Genomic DNA, 17,326 nt, shown 5'->3' on the forward strand with positions numbered 1-17,326 from the left:
TAATTTTTTTTAAAAAAATTTAAAATTTTTTAATTTTAAGAACATTTTTTGGATTGATTAACTAATTTTTATTGTGATCCACCCTTTGTTCTCTTGCCTGTGAGGTTGGGCATTACTGCCTGCTCACCAGTGGTGAGGATTTCCTAGTGCTGCTCTATTACCCTCTGATATCACCCTCCCGCTGTGTGGCTGCTTTCTGCCATTGTTTCACCCAACACCCAGCTCTCCACTCTGGCCATGAATGATGGTGAGAAGTCATAGGAATTTCTGAGAGGCCCAGGTCAGCATTTTCTTTTTTATTTCACAGGAAGAGGAGATGGTGTGACAACCACATAGGCACACTGTCCAGGGCCAAAATTAGACATCTGAGCTTATGACAATGTTCCCTTGAGTTCAGGGAGTAAAAACTAATGGAATGAATGCAGCCCCATTGAGCCCACAGTATAACTCAAATGCACTCGAGGTTTATAAAGCATTTTTCTCACAACTCCATAAAGTGGCTAATGCAAGAATTATAATCCCCACTTTTCAGAGAATTAAGCAGATTCAGAAAAGTGAAGAGCACAGCCAGGAAATCAGCATTGGGATTTGAACCTGGGTGCCCTCACATCACATCTGCTGCTTTTTGCAGGACGGCCTCTCCAGTTCCAAAGTGGCAGGGGGAGGGGGGTTGAAGGTGCCTCTGATCCTACTTATAATTTCCTGAAAAAATGTATGAAATATTAAATTCTCTTTGGGCTTCGTTTAGGTCACTCATAGTGAAGTATTGGGAAGTTACCATTGTTACACTCTTATTGTTGCCTCCTTTTGACCTCAGCTGGAGTATTTGATGACCCACATGAAGAGGGTAGAGGATTATGAGAAGCAGTTAAATCAGCAGAGGGTGCGGGACTCAGAAGAGTACAACTCCATCAAGATCAAGCTGGAACTGGATGTGCAGGTTAGACCAGAGGGGAGAGAAGCCATAGTCCATTCAGCCTTTCTCCCTAGAGGAGTTAAGAGAGGGAATAACAGTGACCGATTGCTTATTGTCTACTGACTGCCTGTGATGGGCCAGGCAAGGGGGGATGGGGGATGCTGGAGGTCAATTCAGCAAGTCTTAACAACAGGGCCCACATCCTCTTCTAAAGAACTGGACCAGGAAGGCATGCTTATTCAACCTGCAGGTGGCCCAAAGCTAGCTCATGCCTAGGGTGACAGCATCAACCCTCAAAAAACATGAACTGAAACAGCTGAAACCAGTAAGATGAAATTCAATAGGGATAAATGAGTCCTGAATTTGAGAAAAAGTAATTGCATGAGTACAGGAAGGGAGGGATGCCTGATTTGACATAAATTCATATGAAAACCCATGAACATAAAATACAACCCAGCAAAAAGAAACCAACAAAAAACTCTACAGATGATGAAATGGCAAATGCAGACTTAGAAATTAGGTCAACTAAATCTCTCTCTTTTTAAAAACTAAATCTCTCTTGATAAAACTCTTATCTAAATCTACTTTGTGGCTTATTTGTAGGATTCTTGGTGAGACCAAAGAGGTATGGCAATTTAAGACTGGGTTATTGATGCAGAAAGTTGTGATTTTTTTAACCAAATGTGTGGGAATTGGTGCAGATAATGATGAGTACCTAACAGAGGCCACATAAATGAAGTGTCCTGCCACTTTGACTGCTGTGGATTCTATCTCTCCATGGTGATTGTAGTAGTGCTGCCCATGGGAAATCAGAACCAAAAGTCTGGTTTATTTTGTTGTGCTTCTAGAGACAGTGTTGCCACTTGGGTAGACTCGCTATTGCTCATCTGAAGAAATCACAGGTTCTCATGGGAAAAAATGCAGTCATTAGGCAGGATAATGGCAATCACCTGCTTAGCTTGCAGTAATTGTTCCCAGAATGTCCCAGTCACAGCTTGGTCACTGTGTCCTGATAATAACTACAACTTTATCAATTTCTTAGGTCAGTAGTTTCCTCTCCCCCCTACATCTTTCAAATCTGACCCAGTTTAGATTTATTCTTTGTCTTCTCAAACCACCTGTGAAGCTGCAACTTGTTCGGTCATATTCCTTTTTTGGGGGAAAGATCATGGCTGTGAGACCTGCTTGGGTACCTGTAGCCCAGTTCTCTGCCTTGGCTGACTCTGGGAGAAAGGAGAGGTCTGAATTAGAATGTACATCCATAGTCATTCTTCATCTGTGAGCTAGTAATATAAGCATTATAATAAACACGGGTCTGAGGAAATAAGGCAGCTAATTTTACTGTTTCTATAAGCTTAATAAAATAAAGGTCTTAATAAAAGCTAGCATTTATGTAACTCTTTGAGATTTACAAAAATACTTTACTCAGCTGATCCTCACAACAATCCTGGGAAGTAGATGCTGGTATTATCCCCATTCTATAGAAGAGGGAAACTCGGGCAGTAAGTGACTTGTCTACGGTCATACAGTTAATAAGTGTGTAGGGGTAGGCTTCAAACTCGGGTCTTCCTGAGTCCTCTAAATCCAGTCCTCTGTACTCTATCCTACCTAGCTGCCTCTTGTTTTTTTTTGTTTGTTTGTTTTGCGGGGCAATGGGGGTTAAGTGACTTGCCCAGGGTCACACAGCTAGTAAGTGTTAAGTGTCTGAGACCGGATTTGAACTCAGGAACTCCTGAATCCAGGCCCAGTGCTTTATCCACTGAGCCACCTAGCCACCCCCTCTTGTTTTCTTTAAGATGGTTCAATATTCCACCTTCTCCATGAGGCCTTTCCTTCTCTTCCCTGATTGTAGGTGCTTTTACTTCTGACGTCATCTTGTATTTGCTTTGTATTTTGTACGTATCTGGGATATGCTGGTAAATGCTTAACAACAGGCTCTCTCAAAAGCACAACATGCTTTTAAGTTTCATCTGCCGTATTCACATTTTTCTCTCATCACTTGCTTACATTTAGATGCTAGACAATCATCAAAACAACAAATCAAGCCCTGATTTATAGCATTTGCTGACTTTCGAGGTGTAAATGTGCACATTGAAAATTTAACAACCAGCTTGTAATGATGATGATGATGATGATTTTTGGTGAGGCAATGAGGGTTAAGTGACTTGTCCAGGGTCACACAGCTAGTAAGTGTCAAGTGTCTGAGGCCACATTTGAACTCAGGTCCTCCTGAATCCAGGGCCGGTGCTTTATCCACTGCGCTGCCTAGCTGCCCTTTATTTTTCTGACTTGTTAATACAGTTGGCTCTGCATTTACTACAAGCTAATAATCTATCAGGGCTGGCCAGAACATGAGTGTGGCTTTCCTTTGCACCCTTCTTGTGCCTGTCCCATCTCTGCTGACTTGCTCTCCCTAAGAAACAGGAAGAGAAGGAAGCTCAGGGGAGGTTGGCACTCCAGGGTAGCAGACTGGGACTCCTGGGCCAAGTGTTCTTTTCCCTTCAACAAGGTGCACGTAGGTGCTGCCTCTGCATTTCCCAGAACTTTGTGATACCCCTGCTCTCCTTAACCTCCTCTGAGGAGGTGGGAAGGAACCAGTCAGTCCAGTTGGGCCCTTAAAACGTTGTAAAGGCTGTTGCCTTGATTTGGTCTTATATTTAAAGAGTATGAGGTTTGATAGAGGCCAAAGTTGCCAGGATGTCACAGAAAGCTCCGTATTCTGAAACCTCAGGATGGGGAAATGTCATGAGTTCTTGTTTGCAAGGTTAACCCCTTTTCTGAATGACAGTGGGCATTTCTGGCAGGGCTGGTAGTATCTCTGAGCAGTCTGTTATTGTGTATCAGAGTGAATTGTGCTTTGATCATAGGTTTCTCTGTTACATATTAATGAAAAATATTAACATGATGTGAAGCTTAATGAGGTCATTGGTTTCTTGCCTGTAGTACCAGCTTTTCTGAGAATCTGCAGGCGGCTGTTCATAGCTGAAAGCATCCCTCTGGTACAGTGTGTGTGTGTGTGTGTGTGTGTGTGTGTGTGTGTGTGTGTATACGCACATCCCACCCTAGAGCCTACAGGTTACTTCTCCTCTCTCCCCCAGCCCCCTTCTACAAATGCCCTAGAATATTTTTTATTCTTTAACAGATACTAGAGCAACAGCTCCAGCAGATGAAAGCAACTTATCAGCTAAACCAGGAAAAACTAGAGTACAATTTCCAAGTGCTTAAGAAAAGAGATGAAGAGAACACAATCATTAAGTCCCAGCAGAAAAGAAGGATCAACCGGTAAGATAGAGCAACACATCTTAGGCGATCTTTCCTCCTTTACTTTTCTACCATGTTTGACATTTTGACCTCCCCCCATCCAATTCTTCCCTCCCTTCCTCCCTTCCTCTTTCCCTCCCTCTGTTCATTCTTTCCTTCCTTCCTTCCTTCCTTCCTTCCTTCCTTCCTTCCTTCCTTCCTTCCTTCCTTCCTTTCTTTCTCCCCTCCTCCCTTCCTCCCTCCCTTCTTTTCCTTCCTCTCCTTTGACCCTTCACTAACACGGCTCTCCTCCTCTCTCTGAATGTTCCTTCTCTGTCTTTTTCACTCCTTCTGCTCCATAGGTAGAAACATTCCTCAAGGTTCTACTTTCAGCCAACTCTCTTTTTTCTTCTCTCTCTACATTGTCTCCGTCAGAGTTGTCTCCTCCACACTTAGGGCTTCATTTGTCACTGATACACAAATTACTTCCCAGACTATAGCTCCAATTTCTTTTCAGACCTGTATTTGCAGCTTCAGCTGCATTTCCCACTGGTATCTTAAACTGAACTTGAACAAATCAGGTCATTATCTCTTCTCCCTGCCTCAGCCTACGCCAGGCCCTCCAATTTACTTCCCTTTTTCTGTGAATGACACCATCATTCTCTCTTATTGGTTGTGATACTCCAGAGCCATTCTGGTCACTTTTTTCCCTTGGCCATACATGACCCGGTTGCCAAGCTTTGTTTATTTGCCTGTTACAGTATATCTCAAATCCACCCCTTCTTCCCACAATTGCTTCTCTATTCCAGATGCTCATTACTTCTTGCCTGGACTACAGCATTAGTTTCCTAAATGATGCCTCTGCCTCTAGTCTTTTCTCATGTCAATCTATCTAATATGCTGCTGCCAGATTAATAATAATAATAACAACAACAATAATAATAATAATAGCACTTTAAGATTTGTAAAGTGTTTTACAAATATTGTCTCATTTGAGCCTCATAATGATCCTAGGAGGTGGATGCTATTACTATCTTCATTTTACAATTGAAAAAATTGAGTCAGATAGGGGTTAAAGTGACTAGCCCAGGATCATACAGGTAGTAAATGTTCAAGGCTGGATTTGAACTCAGGTCTTCTAGACACCAGCTTCACTGTTCTAGCCACCTCAGTGACTCTGAGTTAATTTTCTTAAAGTAAATGTCTGATTAATCTCTTGCTCAAAAACCTTTCATGACTTCCCATTTTCTACAGAATAAAATATTTCCTATAGAATAAAATAAATTCCCACAGAATAAAAATAAAATTCATTGAAGTTCCTAATGATAATTCTTCTCTTAGAGTCATCTTCTCCATATAAGTCTTCCCAGATTTCCCTGAAAGCAGGATGCTTCCATCTTTTGTTATGGTCCAATATTATTCAATTACATTCACATAACAGAATTTGTTTAGCCATTCCCCAGTTGATGGGCACTCCTGTAATTTCCAGTTCTTTGCTATAATATAGCACTACTATAAATATTTTTGTATTAATGTGCCCTTTTCCTTTTTCTTTGATCTCTTTGGAGTATAGGCTTAGTAGTGATATTAAAAGATATGTATAGTTTAGTGGTTTGGGGGGGCATAGTTCCAAATTGCTTTCCAGAATGATTGGATCAATTCACAGTTCCACCAACAGTACATCAATGTGCCTGTTTCCCTGGTGTCCTAAGAAAAATCAATTTGGCTAGAAAGGTAATAAGTTCTATTATCTTAAGCCAAGTAGTACAGTGGATAGGGTGATGGACCTGGAGTCATGAAAACCTGAGTTCAAATCTAGTCCCAGATACTTTCTAGCTGTGTGACCCTGGGCAAGTCACTTAACCTCTGCTTCAGTTTCCTCAACTGTAAACACAGATAACAATAGCACCCACCTCCCAGAGTCAAATGAGATATCATTTATAAAGTGATTAGCATAATACTCAGCACAGAGTAGGAATTTAATTGATGATGTTTCTTTCCTTCATTCCTTCCTTTTAGAGATGTTGAATTTGCAATGCCTCTGGGAGATCTTAAAGGAGACAACCTAGCAGGCAGTTAGCCATGCATGACTTTAACTTAGGAAAGCGATTAAGACTGGATATATAGATTTAGGAGTTGTCTGTATAGAGATATTTGAATACACTAGAATTGATAGGATATCCAAGGGAAAGAGTATAGAAAGGGAAGAGAAGAGAGCCCAGGACAGTCCTGGGGACTCCCTATGCTAAGGAGGTAATAGAAGGAAAGTGCCTGAGGAGCTGTCAGACAGGTAGGAGATTGAGGAAGGGGCAGTGTCTTAGAAGTTGAGGGGGAAGGAGAAAGTGTCCAGGGGGAGGGGATGGTCAACAGTACCAAATACTGCTAAGAGGTCAAAATTGGTGAGGACTAAAAAAAGACTATTGAATTTAGTGATTAAAAGATCTTTGGTAGCTCTGAGAGAGAAACTTTAGGTGAGTAGTGGAGTTGGAAGCCAGTTTACAAGGTATGGAGAAGTAATTAGGTCACAAGGAAGGGACAGTAGCCAGGATATATTCTTTTTTTTCAATCAATATTATTTTTTCCCAGTTACGTGTAAAGATAGTTTTCAACATTTGTTTTTATAAGATTTCGAGTTATACATTTTTCTCTCCCCTTCTCCTTCTTCTCCAAGACAGAAAGCAATCTGATATAGGTTATATTTGTAAAATTAAACATATTTCCACATTAGTCATGCTGTGAAAGAAGAATCAGAACAAAAGGGAAAAACCTCAAAAAAAAATAGAAATCATATGGTTCAATCTGCATTCAGATTCCACAGTTCTTTTTTCTGGATGTGGAGAACATTTTCCATCATGAGTCATTTGGAATTGTCTTGGATCATTGCACTGCTAAGAAGTCTATCCCAGTTGATCACGGGATAACTTCTTTCTAGGAATTTGGAGGTGAAGGAAGAAGAGCTATAGGATACATAGCTTGAGTGTATGTCAAGGTGAAGCGAAGGTTTTTAAAGGAGAGGAGTAGATCTGATCTACAGACAATAGCAAGACAGGTAGTGGTAGAAAGGGAGAAATTGAAGATGAATGGAGCAGGATGTTGGAAGGAAGGGGAGAGGTTGGGCATAAGAAAAGAGGGCAGCCATGACAAAATGACAGGAGTAAAATTGAGGGTGGGGGAATACATAGAAAGGTTTTGAAATGTGGAGTAGGGGACAAGGTGCTTACGGCTGGTGGCCTCTACCTTCTTGGTAAAGTACAAACCTCAGGACATTTCTTGAGAGAGAAAATGATGGGTGAGGTTTTCAATGTTAGGGAAGAAAAGGTTTGGATATCCTATCAATTTTAGTGAATTAAAATATCTCTACACAGACAACTGCTAAATCTATATATTCAATATGAGATAGAAGTTCAGTGAAGGAAACACAAAAGTTTTGCTGTTGAGCCTAGTTAATATTTAATGAAATGAATTTGCAGTGACCCAATTGGCATGGTAGCACAACTGTCAGCAACACTCAGCAACTCGTGTGGTTGGAGAAGGTGAATCGTGTGGGTGATCCAGATTTGAAAATTGGCAGGGTATAAAAAACAAGGGGTAAGGGAATCAAGGGTGAAGGGCAGCTTAATTGAGCTAATTATCCATAGTAACAAGACATTGAAGAGAGGAGAGTCAATTCAGAGTGGAGGTAGTGAATTGAAAAAAGGAGAGATGGAGAGACTGAAGGTTTTGGTGAAGAATAAATGATTGAAAAAGCATTTATTAAGTGTTTACTATGGGCCAAGCACTGAGGATACAGATACAAAAGTGAGACAACCCCTGCCCTCAAGAGCTTGTATTTTCATAGGAGAAGACAGCACATCCTGGGAGCTAGGACCAGAAAGGGTAAAGGAAAAGGGACTGAGTATACATACATATTGGAGGTATAGCAAGGAAGTAATATGGTGATCTTGTTATGGTCAAGATAAGGTGAAAGTTCACCTCTCAGAGCCAGGGACCCTGAATGATTGTGGCAGAGGGAGGGTCTAGCCAAGGCAGTGAGGAGTCAGGAGGATGCCCCTCCTTTCTTCCAGGTCTGGTATTCCGTGTCTTCCAGGCAAGTTTTTAGATGGAAAGAGTCAATCAACCATAAGTATTTATTAAATACTTACTATGTGTCAAACACTTTGCTAGGGACTGCAAATGGATAAAAGACAAAAGTGAATGTCTCTGCCCTCATGGAGTTTACCATCTAACCAAGGAAGACAGTACATATTCTCTCTCTCTTTCCTCCTCCTCTTCTTTCTCCCTCTTTCTCTCTCATCTACCAAGCTACACATTGTCTCTATTAGCTAAATTGTAACCTTCTTTCTTTCTTTCTTTTTTAGTGAGGCAATTGGGGTTAAGTGACTTGCCCAGGGTCACACAGCTAATAAGTGTTAAGTGTCTGAGGCCGGATTTAAACTCAGGTATTCCTGACTCCAGGGCCGATGCTCTATCCACTGCGCCACCTAGCAGCCCCTTAAATTGTAACCTTTTTAAATAGATAATGAGATTATTTGGGGGGAGGGGAGAAAGCATAAGCAAGTATGGGATGGGTATCAGGAAAGTCTTCATTGTATTTAAACTGAGCCTTGAAGGAAACTGGGGAGTCTAAGGGACAGAGGCATGGAGGAAGTGGATTATAGACATGGAAGAAAGCCAATACAATGGAGCAGAGATTAGAACTAGAGGATTGCACAGGAGAATAGCAAGGGCATTTTGACTGGAGTGTAGTTTATGTGAAAGGGAGGAATGTACAATAAGGCCAGGTTATGAAGAGCTTTAAATGCCAAACAGAGGAGTCTACATATAATCCTTGAAGTAACAGGTAGCCACTAGAGTTTATTAAGTGAGGGAGTTAGGCCTGTACTTTATAGGAAATTTATTTTGGCAGCTGAGTAGAAGATTTATTTCTTTTCTTTTCATTTTTTTTTTTTAGTGAGGCAGTTGGGGTTAAGTGACTTGCCCAGGGTCACACAGCTAGTAAGTGTTAAGTGTCTGAGGCCGGATTTGAACTCAGGTACTCCTGACTCCAGGGCCGGTGCTTTATCACTGCGCCATCTAGCTGCCCAAGATTTATTTCAACAGGGAAAGATTTAAGCAGAGAAACTAATTAGCAGGCTCTTGCAATAGTCCAGGGGAAAATGGCAAAGGTATTTAGAGTGGTAGGTGTGTGAGTGGAGAGAAGAGGACATATATGGAGGAGATGTGGAGATCAACATAGCAAAATTTGGGAACAGATTGCATATGTGGGGTTAGAGTGAGGAGTCATAGCTATGACACCAAGATTGGGAATCCAGGTGCCTGGAAGGGTGGTGGTGCTGTCAAAAGTGATAAGGGAGTTCAGAAGAGGTGTGGGTTTTGGGGAAAAGATAGAGTTCTGTTTTAGACAAGTTGAGTTTGATATGTCTGTGGGAGGAGGTAGAGCCAAGATGGCAGTATAATGGAAAATATTATAGCTGAGCTCCACCCTACAGTTCCTCCAGTTGTAGGTATTGTAATACAATTATAGATCTAGAGAATATACCAGACCAAGTCCTGATGGGAAAATCCAAGAAAAAAACACCATCTGGAGTCTTTTTTCTAGCCTAAGTCAGCATAGGGAATCTGTGGATACTGGGATCAGGTTCTGGCCAGTAATGATCGTGTACATCATTCCACTGGAGGGATAGATTATATACCAGGGCAGGGAGAGGCCCTACCTAAATGTGACTCAGATTGGCCTAAACTTGTTCAGTGTGTGGAAATAGGTGCCAATTGGCAGCTTTCTTGCTTACTACTCAGTTCTAGGTCACATACAATGTTGGCTGAGGAGGATACTTGCTTCTAGGGTTGGTCTTCCTGGATTAGAAGGGATTGTGGGCTCTGGGTGTTGTACTAAGCAAGAAGCAAGTTCAGAAGGAAGCAGCAGAAGCAGTAGTAGTATGACTCTGACCCCAGGAGCAGAGTGAGGGGTCTCAGTTCTAGCCCCAGACCAATCTAAAGCCTGCAGTGCAATAAGGTGGACAAGAACTTTAGAGAAACCAACAGTTTTCCAGTTGACTAATGATGGTGGTTCAACCCAGCAGTGGTCTATTGGAGCAGTCAGGGTAGGGCTGTGGGTATGTTGCTTAGTCCCTAACCCTGTTTGGGAACTTGCAAGGACTTAGACTAGGAGGGCAGCAATTAGGTTTTGCTCTTGGTGAGACTATTTTGGGAGCACTGAAAGTTTTTCTGACCTGTCCCAGAGGCCCTGAAATTACATAACACTCGATACCCACAGAAAAGCAGAAAGAGGAATTTAGAAGACACAAAGTTAGCACAGAAGTTCACAGGGCCCAAAGTTAACAATCAATTCTGAAGTCAGGAAGTAGACTGGAAGAACAAGCAAACAAAAAAGAATCCCAACATAAAAAGTTATCATGGTGACAAGGACACTCATACCCAGAAGAAGAAAATGACTCCAAAACATTTCTAAGCAAAACCTTAAGGAAAAACACAACACAGTTTGGGCACAAGTTCAGTGAGAATTCCCTGGAAGAAATGAAGAATTTAAAAAGGAGTTATAATGTTTTTATAAATGAAATGACAACACTAAAGGAAAATAATTGGAAAAGAAGTTAAGAGTTAATGGAAAGGGGCAGCTAGATGGTGCAGTGGATAGAGCATCGACCCTGGAGTCAGGAGTACCTGAGTTCAAATCCGGCCTCAGACACTTAACACTTACTAGCTGTGTGACCCTGGGCAAGTCACTTAACCCCAATTGCCTCACTAAAAAAAAGTAAGTGCTTAAGAGTTAATGGACAAAAAGAACTGGAAAGGGAATTTAATAGTTTGGCACAAAAAGGTATAAAAACTTGCTCAAGCAACAAACTCCCTGAAAGTCAGGATGGTACAAACAGAAGATAATGACTACATGAGATAACAAGAAATGTTTAAACAAAGACAAAAGATAAGACAAGAAAAGAAAATGTAAGGTATCTCATAGCAAAAATAATTGATCTTGAAATCAGATTGAGGAAAGATAAGTTAAGAATTATTGGACTATCTGAAAAACACAAACAAAAGAATTTAGACATCATATTTCATGAAATTGTAAAAGAAAACTGCTTAGATCTCTTAGAAGACAAAATGGAAATAGAAGGAACCCACCAGTTACTACCCGAAAGAAGCTTGAAAACAAAAACACCAAGGAACATTATAGACAAAATCCAGAGCTTCCAGGTCAAAGAAAACATGCTGCAAGCTTCCAGAAAGAAGAAGGTTCAAGTTCCAAGGAGTCACAGTCAGGATCACACATGATTTAGCAGCCACCACTATGAAAGGAGCTGAGAGTTTAGAATATGATATTCCAAAAGGCAAAAGATAAGGTCTTAGGACTAGAAGTAACTTAGAAAACCAAATGAGTTCCTTCTGAGGAACAGTGGACTTCCAGAACTGCATAGAAACTTCAAAGTGCATGCACAGGAGTCAAGGGGAACTTAAGAAGGTAAACACAAAATGTGTATACTCTAATATGGGGAGATGATACAAGATATGTCCTCTCAGAACCCTATATTCATCTAGGGTCACAGAGGAAGTCAGATTAGACAGATGTCCTACATGTGGTTCTGTTTTGTTCTGATGATCCTAAAAGAAGATGGTATTACTATGTTTTAAGAAATGATAAATGTGAAGGAAACAGACAACTATAGGAAGATCTCCTTGAACTGATACAGGGTAAAGTAAGAAGAACCCAGAAAACATATATACAATGACTACAACGATGTGCATGGAAAGAATAACCACAAAAAAGGATTAAAAGTCAATGTTGGAAAATTATAAAGGATAAACATAGCTGGAAAAGAAGTGATATTTTCATATACAGACACCTTGACTCCACTCCTTTGCAGAGGTGGGAGGTCTACAAGTGTTGTGCATTGCACATATTTTTTGGAGTTTTCTCCATGTATCAATCATATCCCCTTTTCCATTCCTTTTTCTTTTTTTGTCTTTAAAAGTACTATTTGTTATATGGGATGGAGCTGTGGGAGAGGAGGGATACTGGTGGAAGCTGTGGTGATGTAAAAAGCAAAGACATCAATAAAAACTCATTTTTTAAAAAGAATGGAGTGAGAAGGGAAGAGAAATATATTGGGGTGTTTGTGGTGAGAATCTAAGACTGAAGATCACAGAGGGGAGAATGATTAAGGGGGTAATTTGCTGGACAGGGTATGAGGGGAAGGACATGAAGAAGGGATTGGCCTTGGTGAGGAGAAGGGTCATTTTTTCATCAGCTGTTGGGGTAAGGAAATATGTCCAGGGATGACAAGATGTAAAGATGGAGAGGGAGCTCATAGGGTGATATGAATTAATTTGTTTTTGTGGGGCAATGAGGGTTAAGTGACTAGCCCAGGGTCACACAGCTAGTAAGTGTCTAGTTTCTGAGGTCAGATTTGAACTCAGGTCCTCCTGAATCCATGGCTGGTACTTTATCCACTGCACCACCTAGCTGCCCTGGGTGATATGAATTTAACAGTGAGTGGCCTCTATTTTTTCAGTGGCGTATGAGGGGAGGTCCTCAGCTGTGAAGGTTGGGATGGGTTTGGGCTAGGGGGCTTGAAGAGGCAAGAGGAGATTTGGAATAGCCACTGTGGGGAGTGTGACTCATCCAGTTTTGGAAAGGTAGGAAATGACAAAGCCAGGATTCAAACCCAGGTCTTTGTGACTCCAAATTCAGTGCAGTTTCCTCCACACTTTGCTGCTTCCCTTCCCTCCAGTAGGAGGTAAACTCTTTGAGGACAAGGATGGTTTCATTTTTATTAGAGTCAAGGCTCAATCCTAGATTTGAATAATTTAGGCTGAAAATAGCCGACAAGACTTTTTTTTTAATCCCCAGGAGATGCTTTCAGAGAAGATCTGTGTTCAAATCCTTCCTCTGCCACTTCCTTCCCACTTCCTGCTCATGCAGGCCAATCATTTGAATTGTCTCTGCATGTCTTCCAAATCTTTCTTTCTCTTCTTGGGCAGACTGCATGATGTGTTGAACAACCTGAGGATGAAAATGGCAAAGCAGATAAAGCAGTATCACGAGGACAATGTAACCCTGACTGCAGACTACAAACGCATTGTGATGCAGTTCAGGGATTTGCAGAAAACCATGAGGTACTTCAGGAATTTGGGCTGGGGGGGTGGGGTGGGTTGCAAGTCTTTCAGTCTTCAAATCAGCAGTCTCAGGACGCACTAGATTTCAGGGGGACCAGGCAAGAATTCAGAGCCCCCTGTTTTTCCTTTGGTGGGTCCTGTCTCCTTCCTAGTGAGCAGTTTAGCATTGAACAAGTAAAGAGTTGACTGATTTGGGAATTGCTGTGGTTCCCTGACTATAGCCACTACGGGGTATGCAGGGATGCTCCAGATTCAGAGAGAACCAATTGTTAAATTTTCAGTGCGAGCAATGAGCAAAAGAAAAGTCAAGGCTTGGCTTATTGTTTTGTTTGTTGTCTAGACTTAAGAAAGTCATTGAGATGACATTAATAAGGTAGATGAAACCTAAAAGTGTGTGTTTCATGCATTTTTTTTCCCCTTGGAGAGCCCATTGTTAAATATTTACTGGAATACCTCTGCACTGGAGTCAGCGTGACATGTTCCACCACTCTCCCTTCATAGGCATTTTGCACTTATCAATGACAAGCAGTTTCAGGAGGTTTGGATCATAAATGAGGAGGAAGCAAAGGTTTTAATGGAAAAAGCCCTTGACGCAGACAAAATCATCCAGTTACAGCAGCTGGGGCTTCCCTGGATCAGACCTGACTACTGGTTCATGAAGAATGTGGGACCTATTTCTCAGGTCAAGAAGAAGTCAGCTACTGAGTTAGTCCATGAGCTGATGTTGATGGTAGGTAAGTAAGAAACTGTATTAATCAGCTCCTCTTGCTGTGTGAGGCATGGCAGGATGAAGAGCTAGCCCCCAGGGGTAGGAAGTTCAATCTTGCTGTATGATCCTGGTTCAGTCACTTAACTTCTTAGTTCCCTGGCCAATGCTTTGGAACCATAAGTCACAGAGCAGGTACCTGTCTGTTGGTAAGAGAATGTTTCCTCATGTGGAATTCTCTAGTGAAAATCAAAGTTCTGAAACCTGCCCCCCCAAAAAAAATCCTTTCTCTGTAGTGTATTTTTTAAACATGTATATTTTAATTTTTTATTGTTCTGAACTTTACATACCAACAAACATGAACAGTTCCATATACAAAGAAATAGAGGATCATATGTGAAACCATACATTTCTATTACATATAGCTTTTAATTTTTTAAAAGTTCATAATAAATTCACCACAATTTCAAAGCTGTCCAGATTGTGTTTCCCATTGAATTTTCCCAGTTCCATGTATTTTTTTTAAAAAAAGTACTTTAGGGGCAGCTAGGTGGCGCAGTGGATAAAGCACTGGCCCTGGATTCAGGAGTTCCTGAGTTCAAATCCGGCCTCAAACACTTGACACTTACTAGCTGTGTGACCCTGGGCAAGTCACTTAACCCCCATTGCCCCGCAAAAAAAAAAAAAAAGTACTTTGGGGGCAGCTAGGTGGCTCAGTGGATAGAGCACTGGCTCTGGATTCAGGAGGACCTGAGTTCAAATCCAGCCTCAGACACTTGACACTTACTAGCTGTGTGACCCTGGGCAAGTCACCCCAATTGTTTCACAAAAAAAAAAAGTACTTTGATGACTTCCTCTTTCTCTCCCTATCTCTTTTATTTTTAATTTTTTAAAAATAAAAGTATTTTATTATTTTCCAGTTACATGCAGTGATACTTTTCAACATTTGTTTATATAAGATTTCCAATTTCAAATTTTTCTCCCTCCCTCCTCTCCCTCTCCCCCTCCCCTAGACAGCAGGTAATCTGATATAGGTTTATGTATATATATATATACATATATATATATACACACAATAACATCAAATACATTTCTGCATTAGTCATGTTATATGACAAAAATCAGAGCAAAAAGGAAAAACCTCAAAAAAAAAAAAAAAAACAACAGCACCAAAACCAAAAGAAATGGTATGGTCCAATCAGCATCCATATTCCACAGTTCCTTTTTTTTTTTTTTCTGGATTTGGAGAGCCTTTTCCATCATGAGTCCTTTGGAACTTTCTTGTACCGTTGTATTGGTGAGAAGAATCTAGTCTATCACAGTTGATCAACACATAATGTTGATGATACTGTGTACAGTGTTCTTCTGGTTCTCCTCATCTCACTCATCATCAGTTTCTCTTTCTCTTTTAAATCAACATCCCAGGACCCCTTCCTCCAGCTGAAGCGGTGAGGTAGAGCAAGATGGAGAGCTAATCCTAGTCAGGAAGATTTGAGTTCAAATTTTTTTTTCTTCATTTTTTTTAGTGGGGCAATTGGGGTTAAGTGACTTGCCCAGGGTCACACAACTAGTAAGTGTTAAGTGTCTGAGGCTGGATTTGAACTCAGATACTCCTGACTCCAGGGCCAGTGCTCTATCCACTGCGCCATCTAGCTGCCCCTTTGAGTTCAAATTTGAGCTGTGTAACCAAGGATCAGGGAACCATAGATTTAGACCCAGAAGGGACTTCAGAGACCATGCAGTTAAACCCTCTCATTTTACAGATGGGGAAACTGAGGCCCAGAGAGGCTCAATAATTCACCTAGGTCACACATATATTCGGTATACCCCACACTTAGCATAGTGCCTGGCAAATAATAAATGGAAAATGTTTATTAACTGACTGATGTGTCAGAGGAGGTATTTGAACCCCAATTCCTCTGACTCCAGAACAAGTCACTAAGTCTTCAAAGCCTCGGTTTCCCCATCTGTAAAATGGGAGAACTAACATCAATAGTTATTCTACCTCATTGGGCTGTTGTGAGGTTCAGACAGGATAATGGACATAAGTACGAGTGTTCTGGTTTAATAACCCCAACGCTGGTGAAAAAATGTATTCCTGATACATTTAAAAGTTTTTTTGTTTTTTGTTTTGGCCAGGCAATGAGGGTTAAGTGACTTGACCAGGGTCACACAGCTAGTAAGTGTCAAGTGTTGGAGGCCAGATTTGACACATTTTGAAGTTTAATCCACATCATTAATGTTTTCTCTATACTTTCTTAAGTCCAGACAATCGACAAAACAACAGATCAAGCCCTGATTTCTAGCATTTGCTGATTTCTGAGGTATACATGTTCACACTGAAAATTTAACAATTGGCTCTATGAGCTGGCACCAGCATACTCCTGAGTGTAGAGTATTCTTCAGACCTTAAAGTGCTACATAAGTGTCAGTCATCATCCTCACCACCACCACTACCATCTTTAGTATAAGAAGATGATGGTGCTTTCTCACACTTTCCAAAAGTCAATTTGCCCCCACAAAAAAGGTAAAATTATTTCCCTTTCCCCTCTCTTTCTCTTGTCCTCATCTACTCTTAACTCTCTTTTGCTAATGAAGAGGAGGAAGGAGACGAAAGCCGAAAATCAAGCTTGAAAGAACAAAAGCCCAGACTGTCCCTGCCAAAACATTTGTCTGCGAAGACGGTCAAACTAATCCTGGAGATTATGTGTGATGAATCGGTGAGTTTAGCCTTGGGGAATTTGTCCTGAGGGTATGATAGACACAAAGGAGGAATGAAGACCTGCTTAGAAAGGAGCAGGAGTTTTGTGTTTTTCTCTCTGTTTGTGACTTTTCCCCATCTCTTCCTAGACCTGAAATGGTCTGGCAGGGGCATCTGGAGCACCCCCGGCCAACCAGCCAAGCCTAATGGGGCTGTAAGGACTACTTATGAGAAATCCCCCTCTCTCCCCGGCTTGCAAAGCAAGTTTATGGAAAGGCTCTGGGTCATCTACAGGCCAGCTGGCAAATACTACTTTGCTTAGTGACCTGTAGAGGTACCATCGAGGTCTGGAGTCAGTTCTTCAAACAGCAACACGAATCACCATGTCTCTTAACTGCTGCAGAACTATGTGCCACTGTTGGATGTTTCTGAGCTTTGTAGGTTGTGTTGGTTGGGTTGTACTTGGGCTTCACGGAGTCAGTTGGTCAGCAAGCATTTTTTATGCATTGACCACGTGCTGGGCACCGTGCTAAGTGCTAAGGATACAAAGACAAAAAAAAAAAAAAAAGGAAACAGACACTGCCTTCTAGGAGCTTGCATTTTGTGGGGGTGCAGAAGATGGGAGGTG

The 17,326-nt window shown here is 41.3% G+C and overlaps 1 protein-coding gene across 4 annotated transcripts in view; it reads left to right on the top strand.

Moving 5' to 3' along the window:
• The window catches only part of DRC1 (dynein regulatory complex subunit 1), a 52,612-nt gene that overhangs the window by 22,911 nt on the left and 12,375 nt on the right, over positions 1-17,326 (top strand). For all 4 annotated transcript variants that reach the window (XR_006354919.1, XM_043986705.1, XM_043986708.1 and 1 more), the window contains 5 exons: positions 818-940; positions 4,059-4,198; positions 13,157-13,291; positions 13,793-14,025; positions 16,596-16,717. Coding sequence is in view for 3 of the 4 variants with exons in the window: in XM_043986705.1 (XP_043842640.1) it covers positions 818-940; positions 4,059-4,198; positions 13,157-13,291; positions 13,793-14,025; positions 16,596-16,717 (753 nt within the window). In the remaining variant the exon portion in view is untranslated. The remainder of the gene's footprint in view (positions 1-817; positions 941-4,058; positions 4,199-13,156; positions 13,292-13,792; positions 14,026-16,595; positions 16,718-17,326) is intronic.

Source organism: Dromiciops gliroides, chromosome 2 (assembly GCF_019393635.1).
Source record: "Dromiciops gliroides isolate mDroGli1 chromosome 2, mDroGli1.pri, whole genome shotgun sequence".
In the NCBI taxonomy this organism is placed as follows: Eukaryota; Metazoa; Chordata; class Mammalia; order Microbiotheria; family Microbiotheriidae; genus Dromiciops; species Dromiciops gliroides.